The sequence below is a fragment of the Magnusiomyces paraingens genome, assembly GCF_902498895.1.
Source record: "Magnusiomyces paraingens strain CBS 517.90 genome assembly, contig: contig3, whole genome shotgun sequence".
NCBI classification, from domain to species: Eukaryota; Fungi; Ascomycota; class Dipodascomycetes; order Dipodascales; family Dipodascaceae; genus Magnusiomyces; species Magnusiomyces paraingens.
In genome coordinates, this window is record NW_022474069.1 from 1,881,592 (window position 1) to 1,906,224 (window position 24,633).

Sequence of the window (24,633 nt, forward strand, 5' to 3'; positions counted from 1 at the left end):
AATTTTTGTCCTGAAATCAGTATTTTTTTTAGTTAGGAATTTAGATTAATATATGTTAATAAGCCCTAAACACTAATTAGTGTTTATTTGAAAAAAGACTTATTTAATGAACAGAAATATTAATTTCGAAAAAGTTCCGGGATAAATAAAAAAATCATATTTAAACTTTTCTGTTTTTTTTTCTGCTCAATCATCATTATTTTCCCCCCATTTCTCACTTTTTTCCTGTGCACAAAAACCAATTTTAAAATAATGAAATAAATAAGCTGGTATCTCTCTGAAAATATATTTATAATAAAGCAATTTCTTGAATCAAACCTATGAAGCAGCATCAAGCTAAAGGTAATATGAATGAGGGTAAAGGAGAAGAATCTTCACAACAAGATCATTTTCTAATCAAAAAAGAAGCTTATAAAACAGAAGATTTAAGAGAAACTATTAAGTTTCACCTGGATAGGTTGTATAATGAAGATACATTAAAATCAAATAAAAAAGAGGACTTGTTGTTGATAATGGATATGGTTAACAAGCAATCAAATTCTATACAAAACGAATGCGCAAAAGATTATCTAGAAAGCCTAAAGATGGAAAAGGCACAACCAATGAACCTGTCTGAAAACAATATAAATACTTATACTTATTCAAATCTGGAAAAAAACTCGAGTTCAAGAAAATAGCAGAAGAAAAAAGGCCGGAAATGATGTCGATATTAGTATTAAGCCTGTAATACTTGTTAAAGGCATAGCATCGTATTGGTCTTATAACTTAAGACCAAAAAAAAGCTCTCAAACAAACAAATTATATACTAACTTATCATTATCATCATAATCATCATCAAAATATAATAATAAGTAACATAAATAATAAACTATAAGTGTATTGTTTCAACATATAACCATTGAAGATAGAGAAGTTAAGCTATATTGATTAAGATCTATTAATTACTGAAATCTTGGTCAAAAAATGTCTGTCATATGAGTGTGATAACTGTGACTAGTATCATATTTTAAATTTCTTCTAAGATAACATAATGCTTTTTGGTTTAAAATACCAGAGTTCGAACACTGTCGTTCATAGTATTTAATAGTAAAATCCTCATCAGAATGCCTCTAATTTTTTTTTTTTCAATTAATTGTGAGGTTTAGGGTAAATATCACATGGTGTAATGTTGTTTAAAAAATCACCAATAATATTTATTAGGGGAGCTAAATAGTAGTTTTATGTTTATTTATGTTAAGCCTAATTTAAGATGCTGTATCTGCCCAAGGTTAAAAAAAAAATGATAGGTTTGTTCTTAACAATTTGACCTCTCAAACTTTTCTCTCTGGATAATTATCAATTCAACATATGCGCCACACACTTATTAAAATGACAAAACTTCACTGTCTAGCAGACATTTGTCTTATTCCCGTAAGCATGAGTAATCTTAGACTTTTCTTTTTGAACTTTTTTAAGATATAGATGAATCCCGTCTCTTATTCTCAATTATAAATAATAAAAAATAAATAACTGAATTTAAATTGTTTTTCAAGCAGATTGGCACTCCTACCTCTTCTGTATCAGAATATGTCACCAAGGTAGTGGAGGTTTTTCGCGACAGCGGTCTTAAGTACACACTACATTCAGCTGGAACTACGATCGAAGGCCCCTGGGATGAAGTTACTGCTGTAATCGGTAAGGCTCATGAAGAGGTTCATGCTATGGGAGTCGTTAGAATTCAAAGTGACATTAGAATTGGTACCCGGTAAGTTTTGTCTTGTTTTTTATGATAAGCTTAATGAACATAAAAAAGAAAACTTTTTTTCTTGTTTTTAGAACTTATCATGTGATATATAATATTATCACGTGGCGAATTTTTGACCAAAAGCAAAAAACTAAACAAACGCGAAAAATTAGAAAACGCGTCTAAAATAAACAAAAAAATTACAAGTGCTAACTTAACATTAGAACTGATAAACACCAAACTCCTGAAGATAAAGTAAATTCAGTTAAAGCTAAGCTTGAACGCAATTTAAAAAAGGAATACAAAGAAAATTAATTTCATAAAAAGCTAAACATCAAGTTCATTAAAATTACAAAAACATAACATAACAATAAAAATTAAATATAAAAACCAAAAGAAAAAATAAAAACGCCAATTAAGAAGAAGTGTACTTGGTGACAGCACGAGTACCTTCTGATATCGCGTGCTTTGCCAGCTCACCAGGAAGAATAAGTCTGACAGCTGTTTGGATCTCTCTAGAAGAAATAGTGGATCTCTTATTATAAGCAGCAAGCTTAGAAGCTTCGGTGGCAACTCGCTCAAAAATATCATTGACAAACGAGTTCATAATAGACATGGCGCGAGTAGAAATACCAGTGTCGGGATGTGTTTGCTTGAGAACCTTGTAAATATAAGAAGAGTAAGTTTGCTTGCGAGCCTTAGTGCGCTTCTTCTTTTCACCAGAAACAGAGGTAGTAGTCTTCTTTCCGGCTTCCTTCTTCTCAACAGGAGCCTTAGCGGGAGCCTTGGAGGCGGGAGCCTTACCAGCAGTCTTAGGAGGAGCCATTTTTGATTGTGTAAATGTAGTATAATATAATTAAATTCGTAATAAGATATTAATAATTAATATCAATTGTTTGAAGTAATGAGTGTTGTAAGGGGAAAATATTAATTATTAAAAAAATAAAAAACTGGGTTGTAGAGAGGAAAAGAGAGGGTTTATATAATTTTCTGTGTGTAAGGAAAAAAAGGAGATTTTTTTAAGAAAAAAGTGTGACGCGGGTGTGGAGGGGAAGCTGAGCGTTGAGTGCATATATTGAAGAAAATGCTGTGTGGCAAGGAATGTGCTAGTTTTCGGAGAATTTTTGCTTTGGCGTTGTCTGCGAAATTGATATTTTTTTTATGTGCAAAGTCTATCTTTGGGCGGGTACCGCTGGCGCCACTATTTGCATCCGGTGATTTGGGCGACACAAAAAAGCGGTCATCACTTCCTTAACGAAAAGCCCTGTTTTGCGCTTTTTTGTCTTCTGAGTGGAGGATTTAGTGTTCTCAAATATACACCATGTAGATCACATCCCAGACTCTGATCTACACACGTGTAAATTGTAGCATTGCGTTTTTGGGTACTTATGGACCAATCAGAGTTTGTAAATTTGTTTCTTGGAAACAAAATTGAAAATCAAAATGGCCACTTTGAACAGAACGCTCAACAATCTTCGAATTTCCATAATACAGCAACTCGCAATGTCGCGGTTTACATAGCGCCTTGTCTCCACTAAGAAAAAAAAATTCTAATGTTTGATTGCAGTCACCGAGCACGCCCGCTGCCCCGTCCCGGCGCGTCATTTATTCTTTTCCGTTCTGTCACCGTGACTTAACTCCCCTCGCCACTATCTTTCCCACACTAGACTTTTTTTTTTTTTTTTTATAAATACCTGACCTTTCCCCCTCTTCTTTGCAGTTTTTCATCTTCATTCACATAATTTATAATTCTTTTTGATATACTGTTAAGTCATACTTAGCTCTTTAACACAACTACCCACTTAATAACTATTTTTAACTAAAACTCACAAAATGTCTGGTGGCAAATCTGGCGGAAAGGCTGCTTCTAGCGCTTCTACTAAGTCTTCTCAATCTCGTTCTTCTAAGGCAGGTCTCACATTCCCTGTTGGCCGTGTTCATCGCATTCTTAGAAAAGGCAACTACGCTCAACGCATTGGTGCTGGCGCTCCTGTTTACCTCGCTTCTGTTCTGGAATACCTTGCTGCAGAAATTTTGGAACTGGCTGGTAATGCCGCCCGTGACAACAGAAAGACGCGTATTATCCCCCGTCATCTTCAACTGGCCATTAGAAATGACGAAGAGCTGAATAAGCTTCTTGGACACGTTACAATCGCACAAGGTGGTGTTTTGCCTAATATCCACCAGAATTTACGCCCTAAGAAAACTGCTAAGGCAGCTAAGACCGGTGCCAGCCAGGAATTATAAATTTCTGGTGAACTCATTTGTTCATCTATTTTATTGGTTTCATGCGTGACGGTTCATCCCTATTTTTGTTTTTGCTTGTTTATGATTTGTAATTTTATTTAATGATTTTAGTAACTAATGGAATTTGTTTTTTCTGAAATTTTGATCACTACGTCCTTTTTGAATTTTAATAATGTTAAAGTTCTTTATCAGCGGATTATCTTTCATGTCGATAATATTTTAAATTTATGATATTTCATATTTGTTTTACCTTTTTAATAAACTTTAATTATTCTGCTCTACAAATTTTAACAATCATGGTCATGAGTATCATAATTATGATACTTTATAGTTTAATTCCAAGATTTTTTTCTTTTACATTATTGAATATATTTTTTTTGTTTTCTACTGCTACTAAGTAGTAGCCCCATTAAGTTTTTGTAATGATACCCTTACCCATAATCCGGTTATTTTTTTCTCTTATTTAGAGATCTACATTCTGACTTTTTTAGGGTATAGGGTATTCTTAATAATAATAGTGAAAACTGTTTTGAAAGCATATAACTCCTTTTTAGCTTTCATAAAACCCCCGGTCTACCGTGAAAAATAACAAATCCAAAAAAATTGTGGGGTATATCAGAGGCTTCATCCACAAAATCAAAGGATTATCGAGACCTTTGCATAGTCTTCCTTAGCATTACGTAACTTTTTGTAACATTATTGTAATAAAATATAAAAATTTGGGATTTTTACACTTTTCACAAATTCTTAAAGATTTGTGGGTTATTTATTTATTTATTTATTTATTTATTTATTTATTTATTGTCACAGGGTGCTTCTGGGCCCCATGACCTGAGTGGTTAAGGTTGCGTTGATCAAGTAGCAACACAACCAGAGATTAAGAGGTATCACCACCACCACAATCACCACCATCAGCATAGCAGAACAAGTTATCACTTAAGAGGGAACTGAGTCTATCTTAAGATCAAAGGTACGATAGATTGGACTAAGCTGATGGAACCTGGGACTAATAATTTATCTAGACTAGTGCCATTAATCAATAACAACCAATTTACCCTGAGAACACGACATTTGTTTATTTGTTTATTTAATACCATGCTCAATACCATGATATCGTGAAGTTATTACAAAAGCTTTTGCTTATTCTATATCTTAGCTGTCCTTACTCAATGGCAGGATGACCATGCTATCCCAACTACCAACCCTGGTACATACCCAAACAACAGTAGAAACTAATAATGGCAAATTACAGCTCCAAAAAGCCATTGAGGGCCCTAGACACATTCTGTCTGGTACCATTCATCTGAAAATAGGACATGGTGGTTTTGCCAAATAAATTTCTGAGCATACCAAGAAAGAAAAAGACAAATGCCCACTTTGTGGAGCTGAATCAGAAACCCCTAAACATATCTTCACAGCTCGTCTATGCTATGATTTCATACGGGATGCACTCAACTCTGAAATCAAGTCTCACCTTTTTACGAACAAATCTCATGACATGACCACACCGATTATCCAGACTCAAAGACTTGATTACCAGGGTAAGTTTTATTAGATGCTGAGTTACCACGGGAATTTTCTCTACGTTTAACATTTTTATAATGACCAAGTTTTGGCAGTGTAAGAATCCTCTCCAAGATCATCACCATCAATTATGCGTTTTTTTTTTTTTGTTTTTCATTCAAGGGTTATAGAAATATATAGCATCGGTAAATACACTATCTTCATATTGTCTAATTTTGGGGACTTGTCGTCTTATCATGTACTTTTTTAGTACGAGTGATTTCGATCTCTGTGCATTTCCCGAAGCCCGGAAAATGGACTCTGATGCCAGTTCACGAGTAACATGGAGAAATAGTCTATCGGCCCCAAATATTCCCAACCCATTTCCACTGTTTTTCAAGGAAGTCCATGTATTTCTTAATTCTTTCCGTTAGAGATAAGGCCCACAATCGCCTTTAGTCTAATTAATTAGACTGAGCGGAAGAGATGGCTTTCTTGTAACCAGGGTAGCCTGGGGGTTCAATTGAGGTGTGTACTTCCATACACTCTCGAAGGAAATGGAAAGTATTCTGGAAATCGAACTCAGTATTTTTCGTAGTAAAACGAATGGTTTACCCTTTACACCAACTAGTCCTTTGTCTTTGCATCAACCAAGCGCCTTCACAGCTGGAATAATAAAATATGGAAAATAAATAGTATTTATTTAATTTTTGTATTTCATTTGCATCAGGATTTATTTTCGGCCTGTTGGAGATGCAATGTTGAAGCCAAATTAAAAGTTTGTCGTGAAAAAGGGAAGTTATAGTATGAACGAATAGTATCGTTGATGTAGATATTATAACCTATAATCCTTGAATAAAGATGGGCAAACAAACAAACAAACATTTTGTATTTCATTTTAGTTACTGTACAGTTTCTAAGAAATAGATCGGACCGATATCCTTCCTCATACCTTCACAGCATGCTAGTTAGAATAGTTAATAATTAGTCGTTACTCAAATATTAACGTCTAAATTTATTTTTTTTAGGGGATGGGTAACATCCTTGTAAAACTTTTCAACTATTATGTAAAACTTTTAACAACCTTGTGGCTCCAAAAATCGAAAGAATTTCACGAAAGTCACCTTTTCTTAGAAAAATTAAGAAACCATAGGCGTAGACAATTTGACATATCGCATTACATTTAGACGTAAATATAAACCAATAAATAAGAACATAATATGTTAAATTTATTAAATTTATTAAATTTAGACATGCCTAAATAAATAGCTATTTATGTCGACAGTGAAATAGATTTAAAGCTAATTTTTGAGCTAAAAACTTTTTACACGCCTTTCTACTTTTGTAACAATATGAGATGATCAACTTTTTATCAGATGATCTTTGAAAAGAGCCCTTAAATGGACAATGAGTATTAATACCAAAGAGATTTCATTGCACTAAAATAATTCTAAAGCATGAGTTTTATTTTTTAATAAATATTAGTATTAACTGGATAGGTTTACAAACTTCTACAACAAAATCAGTTACAATTAAAAAAATATTAACAAATATAGCTTTTAAAAAAGAATAAAAAAGAAGAAAAAAACTTTTTTAAAATAAAAATAAGAACAAAAAATAAGATTAAAAATAATAAGTTGGGAAAAAAAAAGTGATCATAAAATCAACTTATTGTAAAAGTCTATTGCCTAAGTAAAAAATTGATGTAAAATATGTCTGATTGATTAGATAAGATCAAATAAGTAAATTATATTACATAATTATCAGTTTTAAAGTAAATTGATCAAACCCATATTTCTGGGTTTTACAAATTAAATTTGAATTTGAATGAGTACACGTTCACTTTCACTTTCACGTTCAGTTTCAGTTTCAGTTTTGGTTTATTTTTTTATTTTTTTATTTTTTTATTTTTTTATTTTTTTATTTTTTTATTTTTTTATTTTTTTATTTTTTTATTTTTTTATTTTTTTATTTTTTTATTTTTTTATTTTTTTATTTTTTTATTTTTTTAAACCACATAATTATAATTATAATCATGTATATACGAATAATTGAATAAGGATTACAGCGCAGCACAATATCCGAAAACAAAGTTTTGTTGTTGGATCATATTTTTATTATAATGATAATAACCTTATAAGGTACTAGTACCTTGTTTGTTTGCTTTTATTTAAGGGATAGGTCTATCTATCAACGGTATTCTTATTGCTGACTTTCCGTCTTCTTTATTTATCTTTTCAGTACGTGTATGTCTGATCTGTGGGCCTTCGGAAGCCCGGAAGATGAGCCCTGATGCCAACTTAACCAGTTTGTCGATCCCAAACTTACCCGACCATTTTTCACTTATCCCTTGAATAAAAAAAAGGAAATGGGTACATACGCATTTATTTTGCATGAAATTTCCATATTCGGTATAATCTACCGCAAAGGAGTTTTAAAAATTTCAAGTTGTACGCCAAACTTAGTACTTCTACAACAATAGTCCGTATTTTAAAATTTAAATAAACATCTAAACTACCGAGAGTTTAAACTATCATTTATTATTTTTAAAAATTAGAGTAAAAGTTAATTGATAAAAGGAATGTGAGTTTTTTGAAATAAAACTTAGGGCCTATGGAAAGATGGCAATAATTTTTTGTCTTTTTTTGGTTTTCACAGTTTTGAATAATTACAGTCACAACTAGTCATAACTAATTAATTAAAGCAAAGCAAAGGAGGTCCATCAACATAAACAACTTGGGTTTCATTAATAGTTTTGTAACGAGCATAACTACCTTAAGACTGGTAACCGATTATACTTTGTTTTTTCATAGATGCCAAGGCATCTTTTTAACCCTCGAAGAGGCACTTTTAGGAAAGGGCCGCTTCATATCATTTGTACGCTGTAACTTCTGGGAATAAACTTACTTACCCGAAAAAAATACTGTGCCAACTACATTTGAACTTTGGGTAACATAATAAACTCATTTTTTAAATCCAAACACTAAACTCCCATATAAATAAATTGAAAAATAATAAAACCAAAAAAAAAAAAAAAAAAAAAAAAAAAAATTAAGAGTTTAAATTAACACTTGAGATTTAGAAAAAATAATGATATTGGATATAAATGGTATATATTTAAATGTCAAAATGACCTGATACGATTAAGGAATACTTTTTGAAAAGGTATAAAAACTTAATGTTCGCACCTTCTTCCTTCTTTTTTAGTTTAATTATTCAATCAATCAATCAATCATTCATTCACATTACTGATTCTTAAAAGAAAAAAATGAAGATTTCACTAACAAATCTTTCTTCTATCTTTTTTTCAATCTTTCTTCTATCTTCCGCCGTTGAGGGGTACCAGAAACACTATGTGTATATGTGCCAAGCTCTCATCAGTAAATTTAATTTAAATTGCGGAAAAAAAACCTTCTACGCTTGTCGTTGCACTAGTCCGGTTTTTATGACTTCTCTAATCAATTGTCTCGATGATTATGATCTTTCCCAAAAGGCCATCAACAAGGAAGTTGACACAATAGTTTATAATTGCAATGAATATGGAAGTATGAATGTTACCAACGAAATGGTATTTGAAATATATGAAGACAACAAAGACAATATTATCACCATTGAACAGTTTGGTACAAATCTTTCAATACCACTCACAGAACCCATTTCCTTTCCTGAGTATAATTTAACAATGGCCAAAAAAAGTATCACAATGTTTTACTGGCAACTTGCAACAGGTGAAAACTATGGGTAAGAAACTTTTCTTTTTTATTATCTATCAAAAATACTAATGAAAAAAAGTGGAATCATGCTCGGTTATTGGTGTGGTGTGTTTTTGATTGCGACAGTTATCAATTTCATTGGTAAAGCTGCTCCTAGTTTTCTTTTAAAAATGAATAGTCCTGCTGTGATTAAGTTTCGTCAAATGTTTGTAACACCTGCAACTTTTGGTTTTAAACATTCGATCCCAATTGGTTGCTGTAAAAATATCATTGCAATGGCTACTCCAACTCGTGCGGAATCAATAATTATTGGGGGGTATCTTATTATGGCTCTTATTCTTGGAATGATAAAATTTGAACCATTTGAACCAAATATTTGGTTTCCTAACCAGCACAATCAATTAATACGTTATATTGCTGATAGATGTGGTATTACATCTTTGACTCAGATTCCAGTGCTATTTTTATTTGGAGGTCGAAATAACTTGCTTCAATACCTTACTGGTTTTTCCTTTGACACATTTAATGTGTTTCATCGCTGGATTGCTAGAGTCATGATTCTTTTTGCTTTTCTTCATTCTGTGGCTTACACATGGCTTGAACGCAAGTATCTTGCTGAAGAATTTGCAGAAACGTATTGGCGTTGGGGTGTTGTTGCCACTGTCACCGGATGCATAATGCTTGGACAAAGTATTTTTATTTTCCGTTCTAAGATTTATGAGTTTTTCCTTGCGTTTCACATTGGTCTTGCTGTATTTTTTGTAATTGGTATGTGGTATCATCTTATTGAATTAGGATGGATGAATTGGGAATATGCCACTATTGCTCTATGGGGTTTTGATAGAGCTGCACGCCTGGGAAGATTGGTCTGGTCTGGCCTTGGTACTTCCCAAACCAAACTTTATCCTAACGATCTGTTCAGAATGACAATTGATTATCCCAAAAGATGGAAAGCATATCCTGGTTCTTACGTTTATGTTCATATTTTGAGTCCTTGGGGCTTTTGGGAATCCCATCCTTTTACAGTTTACCAGTCTGCACTCCCTGAGCACGAAGGTAAGCTTATGATTGGTGCTACTGTCAAGAAAGGTATGACCAAAAGAATGGCCAAAGCCCTGACAAAAGCTGGTGGTGATAAGGCTATTAAGGTTTTGATTGATGGCCCTTATGGAACCTGCCATAATATTGCCCGCTATGATACAGTCATCTGTTTATGTGGTGGTATTGGTGTTACTGCTGCCTTTTCTTATCTTTTGGACATTATCAAAAACAAATATCATGATCAACACTTGATTTTCATTTGGGTTACACGTCACCAATCGTCTTTAGACTGTTTCGAAAATGAACTCAAGTTTTTGAATGACAGTGACAAATGCGATGTTGAAATTTACCTTACAAGCCCTGACGCTAATAGCAGTGATGATAGCTGCAGCGACAATGAAAAGAAGTTGAGTGATACAGGTAGTGACAACTCCGACAGTAGATATTCTGTGATTAAAGGCCAAAGACCAGATGTTGCAACGCTTTTACCCACTTACATTAGCCAGTCTAAGGGTACTACAGCCGTGATGGTTTGTGGACCCCCCACTTTGAATGACTTGGCTCGCCGCACGGTTACGGATAATCTCGGCGCTGGTAATGGTCGTGTTGACTATTTTGAAGAAGCCTTTTCATGGTAGATTTGATTTTTTGTTATTATTTTTTGTTATTATTTTTTGTTGATTTTTTAATTTAGATTTGAAAGAAAAGAAAAAAAAAATTGATTAAAATTAGTTGGCCCATTATCTAACTGCATAAAACACAGTTCATAGACCAATAACTTTTCACAAAAAATTTTTTTATGGAGAAAAATTAATTATTAATTATTAATTATTAATGAATAAATGAATATATTTGTCACTAGCTTCTTTGATTATCCTAGAAAGATTACCGGCACATGCAATATATATATGATTATTCATATAATTACTGGCCTATATGCAATAATTTAAGAGTATCAATATAAACATATATGCTTATTTTTATTTCAGATTTTTATGAAATATTGATTATTTTAAAAAATATATAAATTGATTATATTGTCATTTTATTATAATTATGGGAAGTGAAGAATAAAATGTTTTTATGGAGATACTCTTAGAGGTTATTGCATTACTACCTAAAAAATTACAATATATTGTAATTTTTTACTATATGGTAAATTTTTTTCTTGGCACTGAAAAATTCTGGATCTTTAAAAAAGTAAAAACTTTTGCACTTTGCAAATTATTATAAGTTATTTGAGATATTGTGAAAAAAAAATTAAAAATGAATAGTGCATTGTCGATGTTAATTTACCATTTCTTTTTAACAGAACCTCTGGAGGTTCAAATTATTTTAACCTCAAAAATATACTTTTTTGGGTAGAAGTAATTATAATCAAATGCATTTACTTATATGTAAGTAAATAATGATTAACTAATTAATAATCAAATAGTGTGGGGAAACAAATTTTTCCATATCGCACAATTTACAAAAAATCATCTTGGCATTAGTAAAAAAAGATTCAAAACTTAAATTTAACCCAATTATCTAACACAACTAAAAGAAGTAAATTTCAAGAAACATATGTTTGCAAATTTCGCCAAGCTTATAACCCTTTTTTTGTGGTTTGTTTTATCAGATTTGTGGGTTTTTAAAACCAATATTGCAAATTTCTAAAATATAAAAATCTAACAATTAAAAAAATTGTATTATTAACTATTAAAAAAAGGTAAAAAAATGATATATGACTGTTGAATATAAAAAGATTAGAAATTCTTCAATTTTTATTTTATTTTATTTTATTTTATTTTATTTCATTTCATTTTATTTTTTTTGTATCCCATTAAACAAAATTTCCCGAAAAATGAAAACAATAAATGCGATTGTTGCTTTAATATTATACTTTTCTTGTTTTTCCAAGGGCGTCCTGGCTTACAAAAAGTATTATGTGTATATGTGTCAAGCCCTAGTTAATGAGTTCAATCTTGACTGTGGAAACTCAACGTTTTACGAATGCAGATGTAAGAGTTCAGTCTTTATGCCGTCTCTTATAAGATGTCTTGAAGATTACAATCTTTCAGAAAAGGCATTATCACGCGAAATAGATACCATCATTTTCAACTGCAATGAATACGGATATATGAATGTCACTACCGAAATAATTGAAGAGATATATGAAGAAAACAAAGATCAATTCATTACTGTTGAAGAATTTGGAACTAATTTGACTGCACCGCTCACTAAGCCAATTATCATGCCCGAATACAATATGACTATGGCTTACAAAAGTATTAACATGTTTTACTGGCAGCTTGCAACAGGTGAAAATTATGGGTGAGTATCATAAAATTTAAAATTTAAAATTAAATGTATTAACAATTATCAGCGGTATCATTCTTTCTTATTGGTGTGGTGTCTTTTTGATTGCAATTGCTATCAATTTCATTAAAAAAGCAGCCCCTCATGTTTTTTTGAAAATGAATAGTCCAGTTGTTATAAAGTTCCGTCAAATGTTTGTTACCCCGGCCACCTTTGGGTTTAAACATTCGATCCCAATTGGATGCTTTAAAAACATCATTGCAATGGCTACTCCTACTCGTGCTCAATCATTGATTGTTTTTGGGTATCTCACTATGTGCCTTATTCTGGGAATGATTAAATATGAACCCTTCGAGCCCAATATTTGGTTTCCAGACCAACATGAACAGTTGATTCGTTATATTGCTGATAGAACTGGTATTATGTCTACAACTCAAATACCCCCAATTTTTCTTTTTGCTGGCAGAAACAATTTACTTCAATGGCTGACTGGATGGTCGTTTGATACATTCAATGTGTATCATCGATGGGTTGCCAGAGTCATGGTGTTTTATGCTTTTATGCACTCAGTTTGCTATACGTGGCTCGAACGTGACTGGCTTTCTTATGAGTTTCAATGGAGATATTGGAGATGGGGTGTTGTGGCCACTATTACTTGCTGTATCATGTTGGGACAGAGTATATTCATTCTTCGATCAAAATTCTACGAATTCTTTCTTCTCTTTCACATTGCTTTGGCGGTGTTTTTTGTTATTGGAATGTGGTATCACATTGTAGAAATGGGCTGGATGAACTGGATGTATTCCACCATTGCAATTTGGGGTTTTGACAGAGCTGTTCGTCTTGGAAGATTGATATGGTCGGGAGTTGGCACATCTCAGACCAAAATTTATCCAAATGATATTTTTAAAATGACCATTGATTATTCTAAAAGATGGAAGGCCTATCCTGGATCTTATGTTTATGTTCATATTTTGCGTCCTTGGGGTTTCTGGGAATCACACCCATTCACCGTTTACCAATCTGCTCTTCCAGAGAACGAGGGCAAACTTATGATCGGTGGCACTGTGAAAGAAGGAATGACTAAAAAGATTGCCAAGGATTTGACAAAAGCTGGTGGAGAAAAAACAATTAAGGTTCTTATCGATGGTCCGTATGGTGCTTGTCACGATGTTGCTCGTTATGACACAGTGATCTTTGTGTGCGGTGGTATTGGTGTAACTAGTGGTCTTTCTTATACAATGGATATCATCAAAAATAAGTATCACGACCAACATTTAATTTTCTTATGGGTCACTCGCCACCAGTCTTCTTTAGACTGTTTTGAAGATGAATTTAAGTTTTTGGCACAAAGCGACAAATGTGATGTGGAAATTTATCTTACTAGCCCTGACGCTAATAGCAGTGATGATAGCTGCAGCGACAATGAAAAGAAGTTGAGTGATACAGGTAGTGACAACTCCAACAGTAGATATTCTGTGATTAAAGGCCAAAGACCAGATGTTGCAACGCTTTTACCCACTTACATTAGCCAGTCTAAGGGTACTACAGCCGTGATGGTTTGTGGACCCCCCACTTTGAATGACTTGGCTCGCCGCACGGTTACGGATAATCTCGGCACAGGAAATGGTCGTGTTGACTATTTTGAAGAAGCCTTTTCTTGGTAGGTTGTTTTTAAATCAAATATATAGTTTGCATTAAAGTTTTTTATGTTTAGAAAATTAAAAATTTAAAGCCTAAGATGAATTGCTTCTCTAAAGTTTAGAGATAATTTTATAAATGGAAAATGGAAAAATAAAACATATACTCACGAAATTTTTAATGAATAGAGTAATTCTAAATTTAAAAATAATTATTTGAGATTGGTTAATTGAAAACAAATAAATTCGTTCAACTTGTTTTTTTTGAATCAATTAATTAGGTCAGATAGATAAAATTTAATAAAAATAAAGAAATTACTAAGATCGGAATTACTTCCTGGTAATTAGATAATAATCACATGTACTATATTGAAACCATTTTTGAATAATACTGGCCCTTAACCAATTGAAGTTAATTGATAGAATAATTACTTTTTTTATCACCAAAATGTGTTTTTGTAAATTGCTTTATAAATGATTTAGAAAATTCAACTCCATAAAAAATAAAAAACAATTAACTCCGTTTGTTAATGATTCAATTTTTATTCAAGGAAAACTTATTATTTTAATTGATAAAAGCTGGTTGCTATTTTATTTATAACCATAATTGTTTAACTGAGTAATTAATATTTGTATCTTTTAACTTCATTAATATGAAGTATTTAAAATTATTAAATGCATACGCAGTATTAGCGTTTTCTTAGATTAAAAAACCTGAACTCAGTTTGTTTTATTTTTGTGATATATTGTGATCGGAATTTTGGAAATTTTCTTGAAGCAAAAATTAGCAGTTCACATATTTTTAACTGCTTTTTTTTTTTTTTTTTTTGAATGAAACACTTAAAAAAGAAGGTTATAACCCTTTTTATTATTTTGGAATTTAGATGTATTGAAAAGATCAAATTGGAATTAAACTGCATAAGTATTTCGGGAATGATTTTTAAAACTTAACAGATCAATTCGGCCTTTGAAAATTTGCAAAAAAGGTATTTTTAATAAAATCCCAGGAAAATATATTTATTTTTAATAATTTAAAAATATGAGGATATTTGAAGATCAAATCTTCATTAATTAATAATCGGCTAAGTACAAACTAATTAGGTTTAAAGAAATTGTCTATTAGAAAAATAAATTTCCTGTACAAGGGCTAGTACTAATAAATGGATCATATAGATGCACACCATATTAAACTGAAAACAAATAAATACATAAAATACGAGAGGAGGACAAAATCATTATAATGGTTTTATCATAATTATGACAAAAATTTAAAACTGATCATTTTAATGGGAAAATTAAAACTTTGCAAAATAATCATAGTCTGATAATTGCGTTTTTTGTTATCTGTTCATGAAAATTTCGAGTTTTGGATTTCAAGCATTTAAACCAAAAAAATAAATATTTATTAAAATTAAATATTTTCCAAAGGACTGGTTGATTGATGATTGCATACTAACTTATTCAGACCTAACTCGACTGGAATTTCAAATTAACGAAAAAAAATCAATTGATTTGCCGTATATTTTCCATGTTTTCAAATACATGAAATCATGATTTTGTTCCTAAATTAATTTTCAACATGGGTCCATGTTTTTAAAAATGATGGAATATATTAAACTAAACTAAACTACGATCCAAGCGAGAAGCCTAAAATTTTAATTATTTTAATAATTAATAATTATCAATTTCCAAATAAATTGAAATATTTCAATTAAAATGGGTTTCAATATTTGAATCAAAACTGAATTAAAAATATGGAGTAACATTCATTCGAGTTTAAATATGGGGTTTTTAAATTTAATTAATCTATTTTTATCTTTAAAACAAATTTATATAAATAAGTACTTTTTCTTTATCTTCCATATATACAATAATTTGTAAATCATCTGGAAAAATAAGTGTTTATTCAACAAAATGAAAATTCAAATCTTTAGTGGAATCTTTGGGGTTCTATTATGCCTATTGTGTTTTTCGGTTACGGTAGAGGCTCGCAGTAAAAACTATTACTCTATGTGTGCTGGAATACTTGGGGATTATAATCTCAATTGCGGAAAAAAGAGTTACTATCAATGCAGGTGCAAAAATCCAGTATATGTTACAAGTATGATGAATTGTTATAGCGATTATAATCTTACCGAGAAAGCTTTGAAAGTTGAATCAAAATCATTTTTTCGATGGTGTGACAAATATGGAAATGTCACAACTTCATTAGACGAATGGAAAGAAATTTACAACAAAAATAAAGACAGTTTGATTACAATGGATGAATTTGGAACAAATCTCACAAAGCCACTTACGTCTCCAATTATTTTTGATGCAAAGAATTTGACACTTGCATATAAAACAATTACTGTTTTTTATTTTGAGTACTACTTGGGCGAAGAATATGGGTATGTTATAATAAAAAAATTTTATTATTAGTTTTAGTTTAACCATATATTTAATTTTTAGTGAAATTTTGCTTGGTTACTGGTGTGGTGTTATTGTTATTGGAACTGTTATTAATTTCTTAACAATTGTTACTCCCAAGGTTTTACTTAAAATGAATAATCCGATGGTCGTTAAGTTTCGTCAACTTTTCAGTACACCCGCTACCTTTGGGTTTAAGCATTCTATTCCTATTGGATGCTGTAAGAATATAATTGCCATGGCCACACCTACTCGTGCACAATCGTTGGTCGTTGCTGGATATGTTGTTATGAATATAATACTTGGAATGATTAAATATGAGCCTTTTGTTCCCAACATGTGGTATGACACCGTTCATGAGCAATTAATCCGATACATTACTGATCGTACAGGAATGATGGGAACTATTCAAATAATTCCTGTTTTTATTTTTGCGGCCCGCAACAATCTCCTTCAATTGTTGACAGGATGGTCTTTTGACACATTTAATGTTTACCATCGATGGGTTGCCAGAGTCATGATGTTTCATATTTTTATGCACTCTGTGACTTGGACATGGCTTGAACGTGATTATCTTTCTGTGATATTTAAATATAGATACTGGCGATGGGGAGTTGTTGCCACAGTGTGTGGATGTATCATGTTGGGACAAAGTATTATTTTCTTTCGTGCCAAAACATATGAATTTTTCCTAGCTTTCCATATTGCTTTAGCTGTGTTTTTTGTCATTGGATGTTGGTACCATTTAGAATGGGTGGGCTGGCTTAACTGGGTTTATCCTCTAATTGCTTTATGGGGTTTTGATAGAGCCGTACGGCTTGGTAGATTAGCTTGGTCGGGTCTTGGTACTTCACAAACAAAGCTTTATCCTAATGATCTCTTTCGAATGACTATCGATTATCCTAAAAGATGGAAGGCCTATCCTGGCTGTTACGTTTATGTCCACATCATGCGTCCTTGGGGCTTTTGGGAATCTCATCCTTTCACAGTTTATCAATCTGCTCTTCCAGAACATGAAGGTAAGCTTATGATTGGTGCTACTGTCAAAGAAGGAATGACCAAGATGATTGCTAATGACTTGACAAAAGCTGGTGGTGATAAGGCTATTAAGGTTTTGATTGATGGTCCTTATGGAACCTGCCATAATATTGCCCGCTATGATACAGTCATCTGTTTATGTGGTGGTATTGGTGTTACTGCTGCCTTTTCTTATCTTTTGGACATTATCAAAAACAAATATCATGATCAACACTTGATTTTCATTTGGGTTACACGTCACCAATCGTCTTTAGACTGTTTCGAAAATGAACTCAAGTTTTTGAATGACAGTGACAAATGCGATGTTGAAATTTACCTTACAAGCCCTGACGCTAATAGCAGTGATGATAGCTGCAGCGACAATGAAAAGAAGTTGAGTGATACAGGTAGTGACAACTCCAACAGTAGATATTCTGTGATTAAAGGTCAAAGACCAGATGTTGCAACACTTTTACCCACTTACATTAGCCAGTCTAAGGGTACTACAGCCGTGATGGTTTGTGGACCCCCCACTTTGAATGACTTGGCTCGCCGCACGGTTACGGATAATCTCGGCGCTGGTAATGGTCGTGTTGACTATTACGAAGAAGCATTTTCATGGTAAACTTTGGGTTGAACCGTAATTTTAAAGTAATTTATTAACCTCTCTAATTAAATAAATATTTTTATTTATTTATTTTTAAAATATGACTTGAACCAAAGACCCTTCTCAATATTAATATGTTGATATTGATTAGCTGGCCAGCTTATTTAAAAACGATTTAAGTTATGGTGAAATTAATTTGCTCCACGCTGCTTATATGCACATCAATTTTTAGCTCGCTTAATCTTTTCAACACTAGAAAAGTGTATTAGGTTCGGTATACGTATTACTTTAATATCCTGTCGGTAGTTACAGTTCCTCTGAGGAGACCTTTTGGTCGTTGTCGCCAAACTGGCAGGCACCCGCCTACACTTGCATAACATTAGCTTGATTCCCGGTATCTTTACTACTATGGGCATCAAAGGTTATGTAAATATTAATAGAAAAATTATAATAATTATTTATTAAAATAAATAGTGTAAAAATGCCTTCATATTAAAGTTGAGGCGGTCACATTTATTCTCTCGTTTTTTAACGAATGGTAAATGGTAAAAACTTTTTTAACAAAAATGATTTAGGGTTTTATGAAAATTTTGGGGTTAAAGTTTTTTTTAAGTTGGTAACCCATCGAATTTGTAAAAGTTTCATTTTTTTATTCAGAAATTTACACCTAACATTATTCTTATAACTTTTGCATAATTTACCTAAAATATAGGTTTTTATACTGATATGATTGATAATTATCAATGAAAAAAAATTCTCTCACGAAATAATTATAATTGGTGATTATGACCAGTGATCACAGTTAACAATTACATAGATATAAATCTGTAAATAACTACGTATTTCCTAATTGGCATTTTATGCCAATTTATTTGAAAAAATTAAAATTAAAAAAAACTTTCATAATGAACATCAACATTATTATTTTAAATATGTTTTAAAATATCACCTTAAAATAAGCATATATATGTATGTTGTTAATTGTTGAAGAACATCTGATAATTTTTTTTGTCACCATTCATGAAAAAACTTTTTTTTTCATTTTTAAAATCTCAAAGCATTTTATTTTTAAAAAGTCAGTTTTTCTAATCCCGCGGTGATTAACATTACACTCTAACCAATCACAAGAAACCATCAACAAAAAAATCAATCAGTTAAGTCCTAAAACGGAAGTTCCTACCATATAATGAAAACATTTTAAAATATTAAATTACTTTCGTGAGTATTTCAGGGACGTTTACTTTTAAATTACACCTGAAAAAAAATATGTTCGAGTTTTCAAAAGCCGGCATCTACAAACCAAACCTGGCTGTCCTTTAGCAATTATTATATTGTAATGATTTGTAATGAAAAAATTAAAACAGTCTAATTAGAATCTAAATAAATAAGCAATTCAATAAATTGAATGGCATAGTACTCTCTGGTTTTAACTTATGTATAAATATGTGGAGAGTCCTCTATTGATTAAATGGTTTGATAAAATTGGCACCAATTTCTTTTTTTTTTTACATCTAACTCCGAAATATCAAAAAATAGGGATTGCCAAGAATATCAATAACTTTTTTATCATACAAATTATACACTAGTACACCACAATGAAGGTGACCAGCATCCACAATGCCTTGGCACTTATGGCATCCTTTTCTTTTATGGGAGTTCAGGCATACAAAAAAAATTACGTCTATATGTGTGAAGACTTTCTTGAGAACTACAACTTTGGGTGTAATGACGACTTTTATGGGTGTTTTTGTAACGAACCTAATTTCATCACTTCATTTTATCGGTGTCTTTTAGACTATGGACTTACTGAAGACTCTATTAAATCAGAAGCCGAAACTCTGGCTTTTAACTGTAATGAATACGGCATGCAAAACGTTACAGTGCAAGATTTTTTGGACGCATATGAAGAACATAAAGATGAACTTACTCCAATTGATGATTTCGGAAGTGATCTCACCAAAAATGTAACCTTTCCACTTATTCTTTCTCAAGAAAACCTAACTTTAGCTTATGACAGTGTAAATTCCTTTTATTGGCAATTGGCGACTGGAGAAAATTACGGGTATGTTTTATAATTTAACTTTTTTACTAGCCTTATCATGGAATTTTTTTTTTTGAAAACTAAAACTCAAATATAGTGGCATTATTCTATCATACTGGTGTGGAGTTTTTGTAATTGCCATCATCATTAACCTGATTTCAAAAGCCGCACCCAGATTTTTCCTCACTATGAACAGTTCTGCTGTTGTTAAGTTTCGTCGCACTTTTGTGACACCGGCAACTTTCGGTTATAAACATTCTATTCCGATTGGCTGCCTTCACAACTTTATTGCAATGGCCACACCCACTCGTGCTCAGTCTATAGTTGTTTCTGGATACTTAATCATGTGTATCATTCTTGGCATGATCAAGTTCAATCCCTTTGAGCCCAATATGTGGTTCCCGGACAAACATGAACAGCTTATCCGATACATTGCGGATCGAACTGGTCTCATCTCCCTAACCCAAATCCCACCCATCTTTTTGTTTGCGGGCCGAAATAATCTTCTTCAATGGCTTACTGGGTGGTCTTTTGATACATTTAATATATACCACAGATGGGTTGCCAGAGCTATGGTGTTCTTTGCCTTCATTCACTCTGTCACTTATACATGGTTGGTCCGAAGCTATATTGCTGCTGAGTTTGCAGAAACTTACTGGAGATGGGGTGTTGTTGCTACTGTGACATCATGTATCATGTTGGGACAAAGTATCTACTTTTTCCGATCTAAGATTTACGAATTTTTCCTTGCATTTCACATTGCTCTTGCTGTTTTCTTTGTCATTGGTATGTGGTACCATCTTACCATTCTTGGTTGGATGAACTGGATGTATGCTACTATTGCTATTTGGGGTTTTGACAGAGCCGCCCGATTGTGTAGACTTGTGTGGTCGGGACTCGGTACTACTCAAACTAAACTTTACCCTAATGATCTTTTCCATATGACCATTGATTACCCAAGAAGATGGAAGGCCTATCCTGGATCATATGTTTATATTCATATCATGCGTTCTTGGGGCTTCTGGGAATCTCATCCTTTTACTGTTTATCAGTCTGCCCTTCCAGAGAATGAAGGCAAGCTCATGATTAGCGGTACTGTCAAAAAAGGAATGACAAAGAAAATTGCTAGTGATTTATCTAAGGCTGATGGAAACAAGTCTTTGAAAGTTTTGATCGACGGTCCATATGGTGCTTGTCACGATGTTGCACGTTACGACACTGTAGTTTTTGTTTGTGGAGGTATTGGTATTACCAGTGGTATTGGTTATGCTATTGATATTATTAAAAACAAATATCATGACCAGCGCCTTATTTTTCTTTGGGTGACTCGTCATCAATCCTCTTTGGACTGCTTTGAAAATGAACTAAAGTTCTTGTCACAAAGTGATAAGTGTGATGTTGAAATCTATCTTACCGCACCTGATTCAGATTCTCATCTTGAAAGCAGCAGTGATGCTGAAAAGAAGATTAGTGATACTGGAAGTAATAGCTCTGGTGGCAGATACAGTGTTATTTCGGGACATCGTCCCGATGTGGCTTCTTTGATTCCTACTTATATTGAACAATCCATTGGAACTACAGCTATTATGGTTTGTGGCCCACCCACTCTCAATGATACTGCTCGTCGTGTTGTCACTGATAATCTTGGTTCTGGCAAAGGACGTGTAGATTATTACGAAGAAGCCTTTTCCTGGTAAACTTTTGTTGTTGTTGTTTTTATATTTGTTTTATACTTATTGTGAATTTGTCTTGTATTTTTTAAAGTTTTTTATGTCAAACCAAAAAAAAAAAAAATATTTTCAATCTATTGAACCAAAATTTGAATTTGAAAATTTTAAATTAATGGTGTCTATTTAGCTTTTTTATATTCAAAGTAATAATAATTTATAAACTTAGCTTCTCTTGGCTCCGGAAAAAACATTGTGAATAAAATACCTATATAGGTCACCGTCAAGATGGTTTCTCATTTCTTAGCTAATAGAGTCATTCATTATCCAATAAAAATAGTAGTAAAAAAGTTTTACTGGAATCAGTGAACACAGTCTTAATAATTTTTAAATCATTTGAAGTTTAAAAATCTAATCTAAAAATAAAGAACAACAAACAGAGATTTTAGGCTAAAAAATTTCTATTGTTAATCTTCAACTAACTTAATATCATATATTTTTGAAAAGATTGGAAAAATGGAATTATATCTAGAAATTAATGAGTTTGTATAATTACATATAAATAATTTTTTTTTCACTGGTATAAAGGTGTTTATTAAAAAATCTAGTTTATTTTGAATGACTTTTTTTTTTATTTATTTCAAATATTTAAAATTCCATTAATGGAATTTCATTACCAAGATGAGATGGGTATAATAAAAGTCGCATTTTAAAATCAGTTAAAAAAACTAGAGAAAAAATTAAAAAAAAACTTTAGAGGTTATATAATTCAATACTGAAATCTTTTTATGAACGGAATAATGTAAATGGTTTATAAAAAATGAGCATTTATTGGTTCAAACACAGTTGATTGACAGAAACTCATAGCTAAAAAACCTTTTTTTTTTTTTTTTTTTTTGATTTATGTTAGTAGCAGATTTACAGAAGAGACTTTACATTTACTAAACCATTATAACGGTTTATTAACAAATCTAATATTAGCCAAACAGGTTGTAGATAAATTTACTTTTTAAGCTTAAAGATTTCATAGTATTTTTTAAAGAAAGAAAAAAAAAATTGTAGGCATACGTTTAAAAATATGATTAAAAGAATTATTAATGAGTTTTTGTTTGCCAAGTTTTCAATAATATGACAAAGGGGACTTACGCATAAATACTTTCAGAATCAATTTTTTTTTGTTGTAATCTGAATTAAATAAGCATTTGTCATTTTATCATTTTTAATACGAAAATTTACGTCCACTTTTTCTTTCTTTTTTAGAATCTTTACTTAAAATCTTTACCAAGTATTTTTAACTATTTTTTTTAATATGTGATTAAGTGGTATGATAATTCTGATTTTAGATGATGGATGGATTTAATAATCATAGATTTTCTGTTAAAATCTTCTTTGAAAAATTTTTTTTTCAAGACAAAGTCTTAAAATATACTATATGATTTATTTAAAAACGGTTTTAATTAGTTTTATATTTCCTAAAGTACATTTAATTATAATCACTTTATTTGTTCGTTTATATTTCCCAAAGTACATTTAATTATAATCACTTTATTTGTTTGTTTATATGGGTTTAAAATAACTATAGTTTCATTAGAAATGCCGTTTTGTCAATGTATTGAAAAATTTTAAGTAAATCTCTTCAAAAACACAGTCAGGGAAAAAAAAAAAGAAAAGAAAAGAAAAGTTAAGCATATATTAAAATCGGAACGGAAATAAAAAAAAAATCTTCATTATATTCATAAAAGATGAAAAAAAAAAGATTCATTAAATCTTCCAAAAAAATTTATGAAAATTTATTTTTCAAATCTCGAATGAGTCAATAGTAATTATTTTCTCTTTTCCCCACTTAATTATATCAGACAAATGAATCTCTTGCATTAGCGAATTACAACTTTGTTACATTTCATTTAATTCTTTTAAATTGTAATTTACAGAGATCTGTTTTGATCCTTTGACTTTAAATCAAAATTTCTAATATATTAGAATATATTATAATACTTGATCAAAAGGTATTCTTAGCAGTATTATATTAGTAAAGCTTAAGTTAAACTACAATTCAACTGTAGAAATGAAAAAAAAAAAGAAGTCACCCATTTATGGAGTTTTCTTTAAAAAAAAAAAAAAAAAGAGGATACATTTAAGTAAGGTCACGTGAACATTTTTATAAGGCTTGCAAATTGATATCAATGGACAGTTATATAGTTCCTCCACGTTTAATAATTCTATTTTGGCCAAAGTTCTGGCAGACCAAAAACCAACTCCAAAACCACTCGCAAGCAACCACGCGCCTTCACAGCTGGCATAATAAATTAGGGAAAATTAAAGATATTTAATTTTTTGTAATATATTTTGTAGTACAGTAGAAATAAGGCAGAAATTAAATAGATTATGTAATTTCAAAAAAAAAAAAAAAAAAAGACAGTTATATAGGCTCAAGCTTGGAATATGGATCACTTGTGAGAGTAACCTGAAGCAATACCGGTGAATGACAAAAAAGAAAAAAGAAAAAAGAAAAAAGAAAAAAGAAAAAAGAAAAAAGAAAAAAGAAAAAAGAAAAAAGAAAAAAGAAAAAAGAAAAAAGAAAAAAGAAGAAGAGGGAGGGGGGATACCGTACATGAATTAAATGTTTTATGGGAGTAAGAGGTGTTCAGGGATTCCATAGTCTTTTCGACAGAGTCCAAAGAGAGAAAAGGGATCCGGTGATTGATTATGGTACCTTGATTTTAT

At 31.5% G+C, this 24,633-nt stretch overlaps 7 protein-coding genes across 7 annotated transcripts; 6 read left to right on the top strand and 1 right to left on the bottom strand.

Moving 5' to 3' along the window:
• Positions 1-1,347: 1,347 nt before the first annotated feature.
• SAPINGB_P003900 (uncharacterized protein) lies at positions 1,348-2,038 on the top strand (the record flags this gene model as incomplete). Its single annotated transcript, XM_031998615.1, has 3 exons — positions 1,348-1,410; positions 1,536-1,744; positions 1,948-2,038. The coding sequence occupies 3 exons, from the start codon at positions 1,348-1,350 to the stop codon at positions 2,036-2,038; spliced, it is 363 nt and encodes a 120-aa protein (XP_031854506.1).
• A 100-nt stretch (positions 2,039-2,138) lies between these two features.
• SAPINGB_P003901 (uncharacterized protein) lies at positions 2,139-2,549 on the bottom strand (the record flags this gene model as incomplete). Its single annotated transcript, XM_031998616.1, has 1 exon — positions 2,139-2,549. The coding sequence occupies one exon, from the start codon at positions 2,547-2,549 to the stop codon at positions 2,139-2,141; it is 411 nt and encodes a 136-aa protein (XP_031854507.1).
• Positions 2,550-3,556: 1,007 nt separating this feature from the next.
• Positions 3,557-3,970, top strand: SAPINGB_P003902 (uncharacterized protein; the record flags this gene model as incomplete). Its single annotated transcript, XM_031998617.1, has 1 exon — positions 3,557-3,970. The coding sequence occupies one exon, from the start codon at positions 3,557-3,559 to the stop codon at positions 3,968-3,970; it is 414 nt and encodes a 137-aa protein (XP_031854508.1).
• Positions 3,971-8,918: 4,948 nt separating this feature from the next.
• SAPINGB_P003903 (uncharacterized protein) lies at positions 8,919-10,865 on the top strand (the record flags this gene model as incomplete). Its single annotated transcript, XM_031998618.1, has 2 exons — positions 8,919-9,214; positions 9,266-10,865. The coding sequence occupies 2 exons, from the start codon at positions 8,919-8,921 to the stop codon at positions 10,863-10,865; spliced, it is 1,896 nt and encodes a 631-aa protein (XP_031854509.1).
• Positions 10,866-12,073: 1,208 nt separating this feature from the next.
• On the top strand, positions 12,074-14,195 carry SAPINGB_P003904 (uncharacterized protein; the record flags this gene model as incomplete). Its single annotated transcript, XM_031998619.1, has 2 exons — positions 12,074-12,543; positions 12,596-14,195. The coding sequence occupies 2 exons, from the start codon at positions 12,074-12,076 to the stop codon at positions 14,193-14,195; spliced, it is 2,070 nt and encodes a 689-aa protein (XP_031854510.1).
• A 2,232-nt stretch (positions 14,196-16,427) lies between these two features.
• SAPINGB_P003905 (uncharacterized protein) lies at positions 16,428-18,219 on the top strand (the record flags this gene model as incomplete). Its single annotated transcript, XM_031998620.1, has 2 exons — positions 16,428-16,558; positions 16,620-18,219. The coding sequence occupies 2 exons, from the start codon at positions 16,428-16,430 to the stop codon at positions 18,217-18,219; spliced, it is 1,731 nt and encodes a 576-aa protein (XP_031854511.1).
• A 1,577-nt stretch (positions 18,220-19,796) lies between these two features.
• On the top strand, positions 19,797-21,939 carry SAPINGB_P003906 (uncharacterized protein; the record flags this gene model as incomplete). Its single annotated transcript, XM_031998621.1, has 2 exons — positions 19,797-20,263; positions 20,340-21,939. 2 exons carry the CDS (start codon positions 19,797-19,799, stop codon positions 21,937-21,939), a joined length of 2,067 nt encoding a protein of 688 aa, XP_031854512.1.
• Between the last annotated feature and the right edge of the window lie 2,694 nt (positions 21,940-24,633).